The sequence below is a fragment of the Zeus faber genome, assembly GCF_960531495.2.
Source record: "Zeus faber genome assembly, chromosome: 1".
Taxonomy (NCBI): domain Eukaryota; kingdom Metazoa; phylum Chordata; class Actinopteri; order Zeiformes; family Zeidae; genus Zeus; species Zeus faber.
Window position 1 is genome coordinate 12,901,760 of NC_137193.1, and position 16,140 is coordinate 12,917,899.

Consider the following 16,140-nt stretch of genomic DNA (forward strand, 5'->3'; position numbering starts at 1 on the left):
CAGCTGGTGTGTATTTGAACCCCCCCTCCTCCAGTATGTATCCACTTCTAATGCTCAATGAAGGGAATAGGCCTGATAAGTGCCGAGGCAAATCGTATATTAGACTGTAACATTATCCTCCCTCTCTGAAAATAGCTCCCACTCTTTAGAGACCTCAGTGTTTCAACCCCCGCCCTCGAGGACGGTCAGCGCTCCTACCGAGAAGTCTCGCTTGGGCGCGAGCCGCTTGGGGAAGTGGTTGAAGGCGTATGGCTTGGTGCAGACCGGGTAGCGGTTGCGGTGGATCTTGTAGAAGAGGTGAGCCGACTTGTCCAGGCGGTAATCACAGATGTACACGTCCTGCTCTTTCACACCCTTCGGCCGCCCTGCAGAGGAAGGAAGACAGTTCCGTTCAGTTCAGTTCGGGGGTTTTGTAGACAGTATTTGTTAAGGAGGAGCGACTGCAAATACCTGTTAGGCACACACCCCGCGCGTACCAGTGTCGGATATCAGCCTGATACCAGGTTCAAATAGGACATCATTATCACAGAACATCCCCTTTACAAACAGCTGACCATTAAGAGTCATTAAACTAGTGGCCGGCTGATGAACCGGTCGGCTGATATATCGGCCGATATATCTCATTTTGAGATTATCGGCATCGGTATCGATAAACCAAACATGTCTGCAGTAGGGGTGGACGGTATAAATGGTACAGAAAGTAAACGGGTATGAATTTTGACCCTACGGTATGGATTTTGACTATACAGTGCTGCCAGGTAGAGCCCCCACAGATCTAAAGGAGGGATGCACCGATTCACCGGACGAACGTGGCCACATGAGGGGGCGGTACGACAGCAAAATGACACAAGCGTGACGATATGTTGTTATTTTGATGATGTACAAAGACGGGCAATAAAATATATGAAACAATTATTTTGTGTCAGTTATTATAAAAAAAAAATTATACAAGTAATAACCTGGAGGCGCAAACCAGACCAACCGCGCCATGCAAAACCACCATGTCCAAATACTCCATCTGCTTCCTACAAGTGCCAAACAGCCCCCAACCAATTAATAAATAGAAAAAACAAGTTTTATAACAATCCACTATTTTTATTCAAGCGATAACGTTATGAGTACGTGAGTTTGATATTCTAGAGAAAGCGGCATCTACCCGCTCCGTCACTGTCATTTTAACTGGCAAAAAAGAGGGAATAAATAACAACAAATACTTTAGGTCAGTTTTTATTTTCTACTTTGCAGACAATACAGACATTATACATTGGCCGCCCTGCTCTCTTAATATCAGCATCAGCCATTGAAAAACCCACACTGGTCTACATTATACACTACATTAAACACGGCAGATATTGTGAAAGCACGTTTACTTTTTGACACATTTGAAGCAGATTCAATGTCTCTAATGGAGAAAACTGAAAAATCATTACGTTACAAGTTTAGTTCCGATTAAATATTAGATTGGATTCGGATTTGGGATTGGTATCGGCAGTGAAAAATTGTTATATGTGCATCTGTAACATCTGTGGGAGAGCTGTATGTGTGTGGGTGTAAATGCTGGTCAAGGTTTTGGTGATTGTTTAAAATCCTTTATTTTTACTAGAGATAGCTTTCTGTTTTGTATCCATGAAGTTACACACACTCCCATTGACACACACCTCAGTTTACACACACTCCTGTCTGGGAGTCGGCCAGCACCGCCAGCACTGACTGGTGGAATTACTAGATTTGGGTTGAGTGCCCTGCTCAAGGAAAGGTGCGGCAGCAGTTTTACGAGTTTATTGATGGAGGGATTTAGACCGGCTGTTTCAGTGTGTGCGCGTGCGTGTTGAATCGCTCACCCTTGCAGTAGGTGTAGAGGTCGAGGACGCAGCACGTTCCCACCACGGCCTCCAGGGGGATGATCTCATACAGCGGCATGCGGAACAGCTCGTTCTGGTAGAATCGCCGCGATGGCGAGTGGTGCGTCTCGTGGGGACGGAAGTAATGGTGGCCGAAGGCGAAGCGCTCACCCCTTCAGAAGGAAATGAGAGCGGGTGCATTAGTCGCCTTTCAGAGACAGAATAAGGACTAAAGTATGAAAACCTGAAGCCGGCCTTACGCTGAATCTGACAAACGACAACAGCACACCGGAAGTCTCGGAAGTTCTTATGGAGAGTCGTAAAACAACCAAAAAAGCTAAAAGTTCTATCAATATCAAAGGTTTATTGACGGAATTGTTATCAATAAACCTTTGACATTGATCACATTTTTTTATTGTTTTTATATGAATGAATTGTGTATATTTATCAATTTGTGCGCTGTTTGCAAACACCATATGGAGGAACGTTCAGCTCTCTCTTTCGTGTAACCAGCACTGACTTCCTCAGTTATTTTCAGGTTAATACATTTGAAAACAAGCAACAGGAAAAAGGAAAAACCGACAGAAACTGCAGAAATCCAAAAAAAGAAACGCCCAACCGTCCACACTGAACTGGATCTAAATGTGGACGGGGCAGATATTTTAGGCGCACGCTGCCAGCGGTGGGGGTCAGTCTGCCACACTCACTTTTCATTCTTCCAGAGCTTCTCGATGCGGAAGATATCCAGCTTGTCTCTGTTGATGTGAGACAGTAAGCGGTAGGACTGTCTGACCGGCTGTCCCTCTGGGGTGCGTCTGCTGTCCCTCATCAGGTAAACACAGTCCCCTGCACAACACAAAACCAACTGGATCACTGGATCCAGGATCACTCAACACATCTGCTGGTTTCAACACAACGACGATGCATGCTTCAATGCATTAAACCCCGTTTGGAAGGATACTACGAGAATTTCAACAGTTTGGGAGATTCAGACCCTGTTGACATACTGTGCATCAAGGACCCAAAATTCTGGATTTAAGCCAAGTCAAACGCGAGAGAAAAAAAGAGAAAGGAAAGTGCCACTTACAATGTAAGTGGTTACTGTTTCACCCCATACCTTTAAAAAATAACTTTTACGAGACCAAACAATATATTGTCCAGTTCGCGCACAACCATCTATGACATTTTCAAAATGATGTTGTACAGGGCTGAACAAATAAAGTTCAAAACATTTTTTCAAATCTGAAGCCAAGGACGTGGAAAGCCGTGTCTTTGCTGTTACCTTGGTGCAGCAGCAGCTCGTCTCGGAGCAGGCAGATGTAGTACACGGAGCCAGACTGGGCATAACTGGGCTGGGGCAGCATCGGGACCTCCTGTGGGAAGATAAGACGAGATGGCGCTTTATCTTCATTCCCAGGGGGGATTTTCAGGACACAAACAACGCAGACAGATAGGAAATGTCAAAAAAAAAAAAAAAAGGGGTGAAGAAGAGAATAGCCTTAAGTTGTCGCTGGAAGATTGTTCAAGAGGAAGCAGTAGGACACGCTCTGATTGAAGACGGGCTGGGCGTTATGAACAAAATCATAACAGAAATACATAAAAATATTAATAACTGATGATATTTTGGGGATGACCATGGGTGCCTTCATTAGATACAGTGTTTACATGAAATAAATATTTAAGAAACAATCATTAGAAATCTGGATATCATGACCAAGCAGGACGAGGCATTGATTAGAACACCTAGAACAGTTTATGAAGTTCAGAAAACTGAACTTTACCGTAATGCTCCTAAAAGACAACATTTAACTATATCACAATATAACGATAGCCGAAACCCCAGACGTCTCATATCATGATCTAGATATGATATCGTTACATTCCAAGTCATTAGGTTGTGTTCAAATGAGGTGTCTTTGACGTGACCACTGTTTGAAATGTGTGTTGAAGAGTTGTACCCTGTCCACAGGCCGAGGGTCGCACTGCTCGCACAGGTAGTGCTCCACCTCCGCTTCCAGCCGCATGCAGTCAAAGTGCTGCCAGACCTAGAAAGAGAAGGCATCAAACCACGCTTACTTACAGTCTGAAGCAATAAAGGTGTATGACATTTATGTGTGACAACGTACCAAACCCATTTGTTCGAATCCATGTCTGTGGAAGTGGGGTTTGATTTCGGACTGTGTACTTTCTGTACTCGACTGGCTCTAAATTGCTAACCTTCTCTGCTTTCGCTGTGGCTAAAAATAACAAATAATGTGCAGGGAGAGCCATGTGGCCACTACCTTTTAAAAACAAATATATACACATCATATACTGTATATGTGTATGACCCATGCTGTATGTAATGTGATCTTTGCTCTATGTAGTTAGGCAAACTGAATAAAACACACCGTGAAAAGTTATGTTCCTACATTAAAAAAAACAAACAAAAACAAAACAAAAGAAAGACATTTTAAAAAGCCGTCCCTTGGAGTCCGAGGCACAAATTGACTCTGAGTCAAGTTGACTGAGTCAAGCAGCTTTGGTGACGCGGCGGCGTGGGCTTTTCTAAACACTCAGTGTCAGACCCATTGCAATGTTACGCAAAACCGAGGCTATATTTTCTCGCTCTTTTTTTTTTTTTTACTCGACAAAACAAAAACAACCACAAAGCGTTGATTCAACCCCTGGCCCCGCGTCTTCTCACCATGCACTTTTCACACTGGATCATCAGGCCCTCGTCCTTGTACATTCCACAGATGCAGCGGATGACGTCGTCGTCTTTGTCGTGGGAGCCGGCCCCTCCTCCTCCTCCTCCTCCTCCTCCTCCTCCTCCCCCGTGGTGGTGGTGGTGGTGGTGGTCCCGCTCCAGCGAGTCCGAGCTGTCCGCCTCGCTGGCCGTCTCGCCCACGATCTCGTCGATCTGCACCGCGGCCTCATGGCGGGCGCTGTAGTACGCCTTCCGCAGGCGGCACACGTCCCGGCCCACTGACGACTTCCTGCCGTAGTATTTCTGTTAAAAACGGGGAATTAAGAATTAGGGTTGTCAAACTGATCATCTAAATGTATTTCAGGCAATCAAATAGTAATAACAAAAAAAAAAAAAACAATCACAATGCATTGGTAAATACTCGAGGATACTCGCTTTTTTTTTTTACACTCATCAAACAGGATCGAGAATTAAGCTGAAGGAAAAAAATTGAAGAAATAAAGAAAAATACATATTTTTACCACCTCCACAACAAAATTTGAATCTCTTTGGTAAAGTTACTTTACTTTACAAAAGTTCAAAATCAAAGCATATAAAAAGCATGCTGTGGATCTGCGCCGGCAGAAGTTCTGCTGGCACGTTCCCCAGAAGTGAGAGATGCGTGTTGAGAGGCCGCTCAAAGCAACGTGTTTAACCAGCCGGGCTCAAACTCCATTGAACAGGCCGCACTTCCACAGGCCTCAATTTAACAATAAACCACCTTCTCCACCCGTCCTTCGCTTAAAAGGCCGTTTGGAGAATTTCAGCCAGGGGTCCACTTCAACTCGTCTTACTCCAAGAGTCAGCTTTCCTGAGAGGTTTCAAGTAGCACTTGTTTAAACGGCTGAGCTATACAGATGTAAATCAAAAGGCGCAATGTGCGTTTGCATGTGTGTGTGCGTGTGTGTGTGTGTGTGTGTGTGTTTGTGTCGGGGAACAGCCATGAGGGAGCTTCATCCTATTAGGGTGAGGGAGTGTGTGTGTTGGGGGAGAATGAGATACCGTAGATCGACTAGACCGTGCACAAATGTGCTTGAATAATAAATGCATCTGAAGTAAAAAATGAAAATGAAAAAAAATGAAAAAAACAAAAAAAAACACAGTTGCAGAACAAGTGATGTTCAATAAAATATTTCTCAACGGGAGATGATTTATTTGTATTTTTTTTACGTTTCCACTTGACATCAGCCGGAGCATTCATTGTGAACCGACGTTACCACAAAATGAAATGCCTGCAAATCATTCTCTTCTCCGGCTCGGAGCACCTGGCCACGCTGCCTGCGGCACAGAGCTTTCCTCGTGCGTGCACAAGGGACGTGGAACGGTTGATGTAAACAAAGATAAATACAACGCAAACTCAACTGGTCACAGCTGAAGCGCTCGCAATTCTTTTCATCCAATTTGTCGAGCTCACTTGTGATCATTTTTGAAAAAATCGTTAAGATTCCATAATAATAATAATAATAATTCCACCCAAACGTCAAAGGGAATATCCAGCCAATGTCAGAAATGCAAATCCGGCGTGTTTCCACCGGTTTAGTTGAGGAAAATGAAATGTTTAAACCGCAATGCTCCAAATCCAATGTTCAGTGTTAATCGATAGCTCTTCTAAATTAGATGGACGTTTATTATGACATCACCATAGCAGCGAAAAACGGAAATCATTAACAATCAACTAAAACTCCAGCCCGTCTACAAATATGGAAAAAGACGGCATGCTGATTGGAGAAAGCACAGTGCGGGCTCATATTAAAATCATATCTAAACATGACCGAATGCCAACATTAGCGAGGAGGAAAACAGAGAGTGGGGGCTGCAGCGCGGGCGGCGGAGGACGCTCACGCACCTCAGCGTTGCGAAACACTTTGAGCATGTCTGTGTCAAAGGCCTCCACCGTCTTGTAGTGTCCGGTCAGGATCTGCTTCTCGATGGTGCTCAGGTCCAGCGGGTCCGACACCTTCTCGTAGTACTGACTGTTCCTGGGACCGCGCACACACACACACACACACACACACACACACACACACACACACACACACACAATTGTTCCTATTTCAAAATCCAACACTTTCTTTTGTGCACGTTACATTATCGAGCTGATTCGCTCTATTCTTTTTGCTACAGCAGAATTCCCCCCCAGGCACCGATAAAGGGTCATCTTATCTTAGCTGTGGAATTCCAAGGCAAAAGAATAACAGACAGTGACTGTTTTCGACCAGCTGATTACAATCGGTGCTGGACAGGAATTAGGGCGCTGGCTTTCTGGGATCAGGTCCATTGCAGAGCGGGGAAAAAGTGACGCCCGCACTTTGCTTTGCATTCACCGTCGCGCTATCGAGGAAATCAGAACGGACTCCCGTTTTGCTTGCCACACACATTATTATTATTATTTTTTTTTTCAGGGGGGCATTTTCATGCTTTATTGGACAGTGATCGTGCTTCCCACACAATCACAGAGACGCTGAACCCGGACTGCTGCGATAAGGAGTCTTGTATATGGGGCGTGCTTCCTGGTGAGCCACACACACATTCTTACCTCTTCCGCGACGGAAGGTTTACCAGTGGAGCTGCAAGAGTCTGGCCGGAGGAATCTGAAAGAAGGGCGTAAGATTTGGACGCTTGTCAACAACGGGTTTTTTGATTTTGCAATTACTTTGCTCAATGACGCAGGGAACATTGGATCTGAGTGCTGACTGACATATTAATACTCCTACGAAGTCAAACTGCAAGGACAGTCTGGAATAAAGTAATGGGACATACGGGATATAAATATCAATATTATTAACATAATTTGGAAATAATAACAATAAGATTCAAAACAGGAATCAAGTGGGTTATTATGACTATATATATACTGTACCGTATATATACTATATATATATACTGTACGTGTATTTAAATGGGCATGGATGCAGCAAGCTCAAAAAACCAAGGATGAAGTCAAGGTTTGCTTCAAACGGATGATTTGTTCCAAGTTCATTAAAATACGTGTGAAGCGACGAGGCCCGTGTGCCTCTCCCGCCAACGCCCCCCCACGAACCCTTGTAGCTGGTGATCATGTCGCAGATCTCCTTGAAGATGTGCGCCAGCCGGGCGGTGCGGGTGACCTCCGTGTTCTCCTCGGCGGCGGCCAGCCTGCGCGTGCGCACCGAGCGCGACGTCTGCAGTGCCGAGAACTGAGTCAGGAACACGTCTAACATAAAAAAAAAAAAAACAATTTTTGTGAGAAAATAGATGGAAGAAACTTTCCTTATCGTTATGAAGTTAATGTCGATTGCACAGTGTAATGGCTGTAGAACGATGACACCATCGGCGTGTCGATCGGTTCCCTATAAGTCTCTATCACTATGCAATTCGGAATGTCACCGGGTGCCAACTCTCGGGAAAATGATCAATTTACGGCAATGGGTCACAGGAAGTGCATCAACCAATGCGCCACCATTAGAGGAAATGGTGGATGGTGACGCAATCCACTCCACGTAGAACATAAACCCTTGATTATAAAAACGACCCATCGAAATCGGTTGGGAAATGTAAACGTAATTGTGCTTTTTATCCAGAAAAACCGCAGCTCCAGAGTCTACTTGTGTTTTGCTCCAATATGGCGGCGACGTTGACGTACCGCAGCGACGAGCCAAAGCAGTCAATGCGGCGTCTATGTATATATGTCTGTGACTGCGAAAACAAAATACATAAAAAAGAACGTGCTTCTTTTCTGTTATTTCCAAAGCGATGTCCATCATTTCCACGGAGCGCTCTCAGGAAACCGTAAGGCCATCCGGTCGTCTTTGCGACAGTGGCGCAAAAGTCGTCTATTGCACCTCTAAGAACAGTTCCAGGACCAGTCCAGGGCCGGGACTACAGCTTGGGAATCCCTGCTTTTGCGTACATCAGTATTTCCTGAGTCGGTCAGTTTGTTAATACCCATTTGGAGCGCGTGGAAAGAGGAGAACGCGGGGTTGCGTTTAAAGATATTTGTTCCCCGGCGCCGACACCCACCGGACTTGATGTTGCCGTCGTCCCGCATGACGCCGCCCCAGCGCGTGTAGATGGACAGGCTGCTGGCGTCCCTCTCTCGCTCCCCCTCCCTCTTCAGCAGCTCCTGCTTCTCCCTCATCTTCTCCCAGTTCCTCAGCAGGAAAACCCGGTGCTTCAGCACAAAGTTCCTGTTGATCCAGAAGGCGTTTAGGAAACCTGTTTGGGCACATACTGTACACCGACATGAGTAAACGATTGTGTGTGTGTGTGTGTGTGTGTGTGTGTGTGTGCGCGTGTGCGCGCACGTGTGAGTGTGTGTGTGTGTGTGTGTGTGTGTGTGTGTGCCTGTCTTATAGTACCTTTCTCTGTTGGACATGGGCTTCATGAGATGTGGGTAAAACTTGTTGCTGTCACTCGACTCCTCCTCCTGAAGAGATCGGTGGAGCAATCGATCAGTTAGTGGAGAGAGATTTAGGAGACGCCGCCAGGGGTCGGACTTTACGGGCACAAGACTTTATATCGGACCATTAACTGGAAATGGCGCCTGATCCCTGGAAGCTCCCCAACCCGACTGTGTTCAAGGTCGCTCGGTCTATTTTACTCCCAATGGAGATATTTATTCGTGTTTCTTCTCTGTTCCGCTGCGGGGGGATATTAGAGAGTATTCTAGCCTTAACATCACAGGTGTACTTCTTTCTTTAAAGTCCTTTGTGTCACTATTTTAGAAATCTTGTGGCCCACTAAAAGCTCCTCTGAGACCAAAAAAAAAAAAAAAACATCCATGGCCTACATAACACACCGCAGAAGCTCAGAGATTCTGGTTCAAAAGGATATTGGGCATTTATATAGAGATACTATGTTCTCACCTCCCTCCTTATACGACTTTACAGAGATGGTAGTTTTTGGCTATGGACGGTTTATTCTCTCTATCGATCATAACAAAAAAGTCATCGTTTGACCGGAGCCGCCTGTGGACGCAGGGAGCGTTCTCCGGCTCCATCACTCTGTTCCACTCACCCGTTTTTTGAGCTGGTGTTTGGACTTGCGCTTCTCCTTGAGCCGACCCGGTCGCCGGGTCCCGCCCGCCTTGGGAGGCAGGCCGTTGATGCGCTGGCTCTTCCCTCCGATGATGCCGCGGCAGCTCTCCGAGCCACACTTGCACACTTGCTGTAAAGCAGCGCAGGGAGAGGGTGAAAAGCTGCTGAGATCAGTCCATCGAAGACGAGCATTTCAGGAGAAGCAATAGCATTTCCCGAAATCGGGGGCTGCGTTTCCCTTGAGCTGCATTGCCTCCCGCACCAACACCGCGAGGCGTGGAGGTGAGACGTGGAGGTGGTTCGGAAGAAAACAGCTGTTTGCAAGATGTATAGAAATAAATAGTCGTAATAGTAATTTGATCCACCTGATTTTCTGGAGAATGCATTAACCAGAAACTCCCATTTCCACATTCTCAGTGGCTTTTTACAGCTTCCTGGGCTCAACAATTAACTAATTCAATTGACACCGGCAGGTAAATAATGAATAACTCCTTGCTAGGTGGACAAGTCAAGGTGGGGGGTGGGGGGGGGGGGGGTAGACCAACATTTAAGAACAGGAGTTGGGTGTATTGGTCCTGTGGGCGAGCGGAAGGTCTCTCACCTGCTCTTCGGTGTTGAAGGAGTGGAAGTTGTAGTCGTAGGTGAGCTCGGTGCCGCTGCTCATGTCCTTGAGAGCAAAGAGGCCGATCCGGTACACCCCGTTTACCGACCTGGGTGAGAGGATTCCCAGAGCCACAAAGAAAAGGGGGGAAAGCGGAGAGTGAATGAGTAATTTGAGTGTCAAAGAAAAAAAGGGGTGGGGTGGGGGTGTCTGAATGGTTGTACTAGTATTACACCCTCTACTTTCTTTCCGACAATCAACATACACACACACACACACACACACACACACACACACACACACACACACACACACCCTCTCACTCATTTTCATTCAAGGAATATTGTGTCCAATGTTTCGGGTTTTTTTTCCTTTTTCTTTATTATTATGTTTATTTATGAGTTTGTTGTATTTTGTTTGTGTTTTTTTTGCCTTGATAATTCGTCCCGTGTTTAATGCACTGCCTGGCATTCAAATGAAGTAGAGCGCCGGCAACAAGAAAGAATGTGCCAAGATATGTTAAAATATCCTCGACAAATGGAAACATTTTGAATGAAATTCATATCACAAGACAAAATGTTTTGTTTTTTTTCCGACCCCGATTCGGGCAGGGCTCCATTTTTTTATTTTTTATTTTTTGCCTGCTTTTTCCCAGAATACAGAACTATTCTGTTGTCCAGAGACGTGATAATTTATTCCTTTATAGAGGCAAAAAGCTGCTTCAGCACATTGTCTCCGGGCGCTACAGCTGGATCTAAGGCCTCGCTACGTGCAATCGCTCTTCTGTGACAAGATGGATGAGTCGTCATGCTCTGAGCGGAAAATCTTCCGTCCATGTACAGTTTTCTAGCTCAAGCGAGCCTTCTGACATTATGAATGTTCTCACAGACACAGGATTGCTGTTAGACCGGTGTCCTAGATTACAGTTTGGTCTACACTGGAGGGCAGGAAGCTGCGAGACAGTCCCTGTGGTTCTTAGGCGTCTCAATTCAGGTGGAGGGAGGTGGTGACACGAAGACCGTAAACATCAACTACACCTGAAGCAGACAGGTGAATGAGGTTGGCGGAACATCCCCTCGGTGGAAACATCTGTTTCCCAGTATATCTGAACGTGGTAGACTTAGGTAGTTTGTAGATGCTAGTAAAATTGGGCTATGCAGTAAAATGTCTCTAGAGTTTGACGCTTGCTGAATTATGGAAGGGGGAGAACTGGGTGATCTCATCAGATCCTTGATTTGGTCTTGTCAGGAGGAGGGCGGTGAAGGAGGCTAAGCGTCGTATCGGGAGGGAGTGGAGTCCCAGTTCCAGCTGTCTGACACCGGACGCATGTGGCAGGGATTGCGGACTACCACGGACTACAGAGCTTTGGATAAAAGCGTCTGCTAAATGACTAAATGTAATGTAATGTAACAGAGGCAGAGCGTCCACCACGGTGAGTGCTGACGCTTCTCTGGCATAAGATCTGGACTCGTTCTGGACTCGTTCTTTGAACCGCCGCCGGAGGGGAACGCACACTCGGCGTCCCAGAGCACGATGTGAGGTGGGCCCTGAGACGGGTGAACACCAGGAAAGCAGCCGATCCAGACAAGTGCTGAAGTCCTGTGCCGACCTGCTGGCCCCAGTGTTCACCATCATATTCAACCTCTCCCTGGCCCAGGCTGTGGTTCCCCCCTGCTTCAAGAGGTCCACTATTGTCCCTGTGCCCAAGACATCCAAGTTGGCCGACCTCAATGACTACCGTTCTGTCGCTCTCACCTCGGTGGTCATGAAGTGTTTTGAGAGACTAATTAAGGATAACATCTGCTCGTTTCTCCCAATCACCTTGGACTCATTACAATTTGCCTCAGCTCATCTTTCAATACCATAGTACCCCCCAGATTGGTCACCAAGCTCAGGGAACTTGGACTGTCCACCTCCGTGTACCTCAACCCCCCGCACCCTCAACACAGGAGCCCCCCAAGGCTACGTCCTATGTCCTCTGTTGTACTCGCTGTACACTAATGGCCGTGTGGCCAAGAGTAGCTCCAACACCATCGTCAAGTTTGCTGACAACACAGTTGTGGTGGATCTGATCTCAAACAACGAGGAGAAGGCCTACCTGTGAGAGGTGGAGGGCCTGACACCACCGTGTCAGGCCAACAGCCTCTACCTGAACGTCAGCAAAACCAAATAGCTGGTCGTGGACTTCAGAAGGACCCACAGAGGATCTACACCACCCTCAACATCACCGGGGCCCCAATTGAGCGGGTGAGCAGCTTCAGGTACTTCAGTGTAAACATCACTGAGGACCAGACATGGACATCACATACAGACACTCTGGTGAAATAGCCGGGGCAGCACCTTTATCACCTCAGATAACTGAGGAAGTTCAGAGTCGCTCCAAAGATCCATAAAAACCTTCTACTCTGGTGCCACCGAGAGCATCCTGTCAGGGTGCATCACCGCCTGGTACTGGAACGGTTCCTCTCAGAACAATAAAGCGCTGCAGAGAGTGGTACGCTCGGCTGAACGTACCATCAACACGACACTCAACCCCCTCAGGACTTATACACCAGGTGGTGCAGGACCGGGTCTAAGAGGATTAATAAGGATCCCCACCATCCTAACCATGGACTGCTCCAGTGGCTGCGGTCAGGCAAACGCCTACGCAGCCACAAGACCTGAACAGAGAGATTCAGAAAGAGCTTCTTCCCCCAAGCCATAAGGACACTGAACTCTGTTACAACCTAGCACTCACCTCAAATACTGTGTCAATCTCACTGCTTTAATACTTTGCACACATTTATATTCTTTGATATTTATTATTATTATTCCACTTGGCCAACATTGCACAGCATATATTGCACAAAAATATTCGGTATTTTTTAAACTTTTGATGCTGTATATAGATTTGTATTTTCTTATTTACTTTACTCATATTTTCATTCTCATTTTTTAATCTTATCTTGTTTTATTTTAATTTTTTTTACTATGCCCAGCACAGTCTCTGGAGTACCAAAAAAGCATTTCACTACATATTGTAATATGTATTTGACAAATAAATCCTTGAATCTTCCCCACAAAGACAAATAACTGGAGTCATTTTCTACAGCTTTTTAAAGGCGAAAGCTCACAACTTTGGTTTAGCTCTGTGCCCAAGGCCATTCAATTATGGTATGTATTACATTATGTATTACATGTATTTACAAAACCTTTTTTTTTTTGCCTATCTTTATTTATCCATGAGCTTTTTTCTTTTAGACGCACGTTTTTTGTTTTGCTTGTTGTGAAGCATTCTCTCACATTGGACAAGGTGCGCCTCCTACATTGCATTTTAACAGCTATCATGCACTAAATACCGATAAGGAATTCCACAGCGATACCCTGAGGGCGTCTTTTCTTCAAGGACACAAGGAGAAAGCAGGAAACACCCACCACTTCTGCATCTCACAGTTGGGCTCACAACTGTGGTTGATAAAACGTGCCTCGTTGCCCATCCGGTAGCTGTCGATCACCATGCCGCTGTCCAGGTTAAGACAGTACTGGCCACTGTGGGAGAAGTACTGCTCCATCATACGGCTCCTAAAGGAGTGATGGGGGGGGGGGGGACAGAAGGGAGGTGGGAGGAAGGCAGGAGGGAGGTGGGAGGAAAGGATGGAGTCAATAGGGAGACAAGAGGGGTGGGGTGGCAAGACATGTTTTGTGAGATGTTGCAGCACACGTTTTCAAATGTGCTCAATTCAAAATACGAAAATTCTAAATTACAAATAATTATATCAGGCCTCGACAGAAACAGTTGCCTGGTTGCCCTCGGCAACCAGATTGAGTCAATTAGCAACCATTTTGTGGCCTCTAGTTGCCCCCTTTAGCAACCACTTTTTAACATTAAAAATAGGGACAGCAAACAGCAAAACTTGCACCCAAAAATAGATGAATTTGTTGCAGTAGTGGTATTTGCAGTCGGTAAACTGTTACATTCGGAACCAGAACGCTGCACGTGCGCATTGTGTTTTAGAGACAAACGTGAATTAAAGGAAGTTATTTGACTGTGGGGTGAAAAGTTGGACTAAACCGTCAACATCACAAACAAATGTGCAAATTGATTCAACTGACAAAGAACCAGATGAACCTGAGCGAAAAACAAAAAAGAAAGGTGTAATGTCTTGGGAGGCCATGATTTGATGCGACTGACAAGCTAGATGATGGATCAGGCATGCAGGAGGTAACGTTTGCTCTATTAACTTATTATAGGCTAATTTACAGTCAAACTTTGGAGAGGAACATCCAGATTCTTGGGTCGGATTTACTCCTGTTCAAAACGAGGATTCGACTGTTAGTTCCTTTTTTTTCCAGTTCAGCCCCACACTAAACTCCTATAGAAGTTGAGCATTTTGTTTTTTCTTTTATCCGTCCCAGAGAACGACGCCATCTGTGATTGATTAACTACTGGACTCGTTCTCTGATATTGCGTTAAGTCGTGGACACGGCTTTAGTCTCCGTTTGAAAGCGATCCAAAGCGGGAATCGATGCTGCGTTCGCAGGCTCAGAAAACTATGATGCGGGTTGGGAGTAATGCACTCATGGGAACTCGGAAAACCGTTCGCTACCAAAACTAAAATGAACTGAAACGATATTGTGTACTTATAAAACTAACGAACTAAAATAAAATAAAAATACACAGGAAATATCTTTAGGTTTAGTCTTTTTCTCTAGTCAATTTGGTCAAATTTGTCAACATATAGCCGTTACAATACAACAACCAGTTCTTATCTTTGTAGACAGACAGCGTTAATAATGAGCATGGCTCCGACCTCATCTGGTGGAGAGCTACTTTAAAATTGAAAGATGCAAATTAGAATTTACGATTGTTAACAATAAGGGGACAAACAAGACTGTTGAGATTCTTATTACCAGTGTGGTGAGCATATACTGTACATGTGGGTGAAAGAGAGAGCCAGTGACACAGGCTGAAGCAGGAGGTACACTTAAAAAGACGTGAGAACAAAAGATGTAAGAACCGGAGCACATGTCCTAGAACGCCGTCAGCAGAACACTCAATGAGAACTCAATGAGAACTCGCCAGTGAAAGAAGCATGAACGCGACAGTGAGAGGAGCTGGCAGTGGCTTTGCTTTACATAAAGATGAAAAAAAGAAGGTACCAGGGTTTAATGTGAAGCAGGCTTATATTAGAGGCAGGCTTTATATCTCACACCAAACCAATACTCTCTCTTTGATTTTTAAATCAAACTTCCGTCTGGGTGCCATGCCCCTCAAAATAAATACATCTAAAACAAAAACACACTTTTATTTTAAGAGATTTCTTTGTCATTTCTCAGCATTCGCATAATTTTTTTGTTCGGAGACACCGGAACAGCCGGGTTCCACGGCGGACCGGACACTGCTCTCTCTCCATTACGCAATCCACTGTCCTGATCCGAGCAACGTCCCTTAGTTGGGTTTAAAATGTTTGTTTCATACAAGCAGAAACAAACAAAAACAAAAAGATCTAAAATAAAATCACAGGAAAACCGAGACGGGAGGTGCGGTGCGCAGGAGAAAAAAAATGACACCCACGTTGACTCGGAGCCGGACAGGGAGGTTGAAGTCTGTCCCCTGCCATGACGCATTTGGACCGATCGCGACAAGCGGACCTCTTACGGCAGAAGCCCCCCAGACACGTTGCCGCAGCGTATGGGCGCAGCACAGAGCGCGTTTTCTTTTACCGGCTACGTGGCGAAGCGTCCCAGACGCGTCGATGTTGACGTCGTCGACGCAACGACAGCGATTGAAATCGTTTTTGACAAACAGTTTGATAATAGCTTTTATGTCTGAAATACCACCCATGCTTTTATTAGTTATTGTGTGAAAAAAAAACAGGATTTTTGATGCTTACTTCTTTAAAAATGATGTGTCCTATGATCTCTGCATACACTAGTTAAACAAAGTGTTGCAGGTATCCAGTTAAAAGGTATAAA

The 16,140-nt window shown here is 45.5% G+C and overlaps 1 protein-coding gene across 2 annotated transcripts in view; it reads right to left on the minus strand.

Moving 5' to 3' along the window:
- The window catches only part of ash1l (ash1 (absent, small, or homeotic)-like), a 34,590-nt gene that overhangs the window by 4,074 nt on the left and 14,376 nt on the right, over positions 1–16,140 (minus strand). For both annotated transcript variants that reach the window (XM_079999968.1, XM_079999967.1), the window contains exons 10-23: positions 13,600–13,746; positions 10,186–10,294; positions 9,565–9,714; positions 8,907–8,974; positions 8,569–8,735; positions 7,610–7,762; positions 7,106–7,160; positions 6,416–6,548; positions 4,528–4,833; positions 3,800–3,886; positions 3,124–3,214; positions 2,549–2,687; positions 1,842–2,014; positions 199–365 (exon numbers count right to left, since the gene is read on the minus strand). In XM_079999968.1, coding sequence (XP_079856094.1) covers positions 199–365; positions 1,842–2,014; positions 2,549–2,687; positions 3,124–3,214; positions 3,800–3,886; positions 4,528–4,833; positions 6,416–6,548; positions 7,106–7,160; positions 7,610–7,762; positions 8,569–8,735; positions 8,907–8,974; positions 9,565–9,714; positions 10,186–10,294; positions 13,600–13,746 — 1,945 coding nt within the window. The remainder of the gene's footprint in view (positions 1–198; positions 366–1,841; positions 2,015–2,548; positions 2,688–3,123; positions 3,215–3,799; positions 3,887–4,527; positions 4,834–6,415; positions 6,549–7,105; positions 7,161–7,609; positions 7,763–8,568; positions 8,736–8,906; positions 8,975–9,564; positions 9,715–10,185; positions 10,295–13,599; positions 13,747–16,140) is intronic.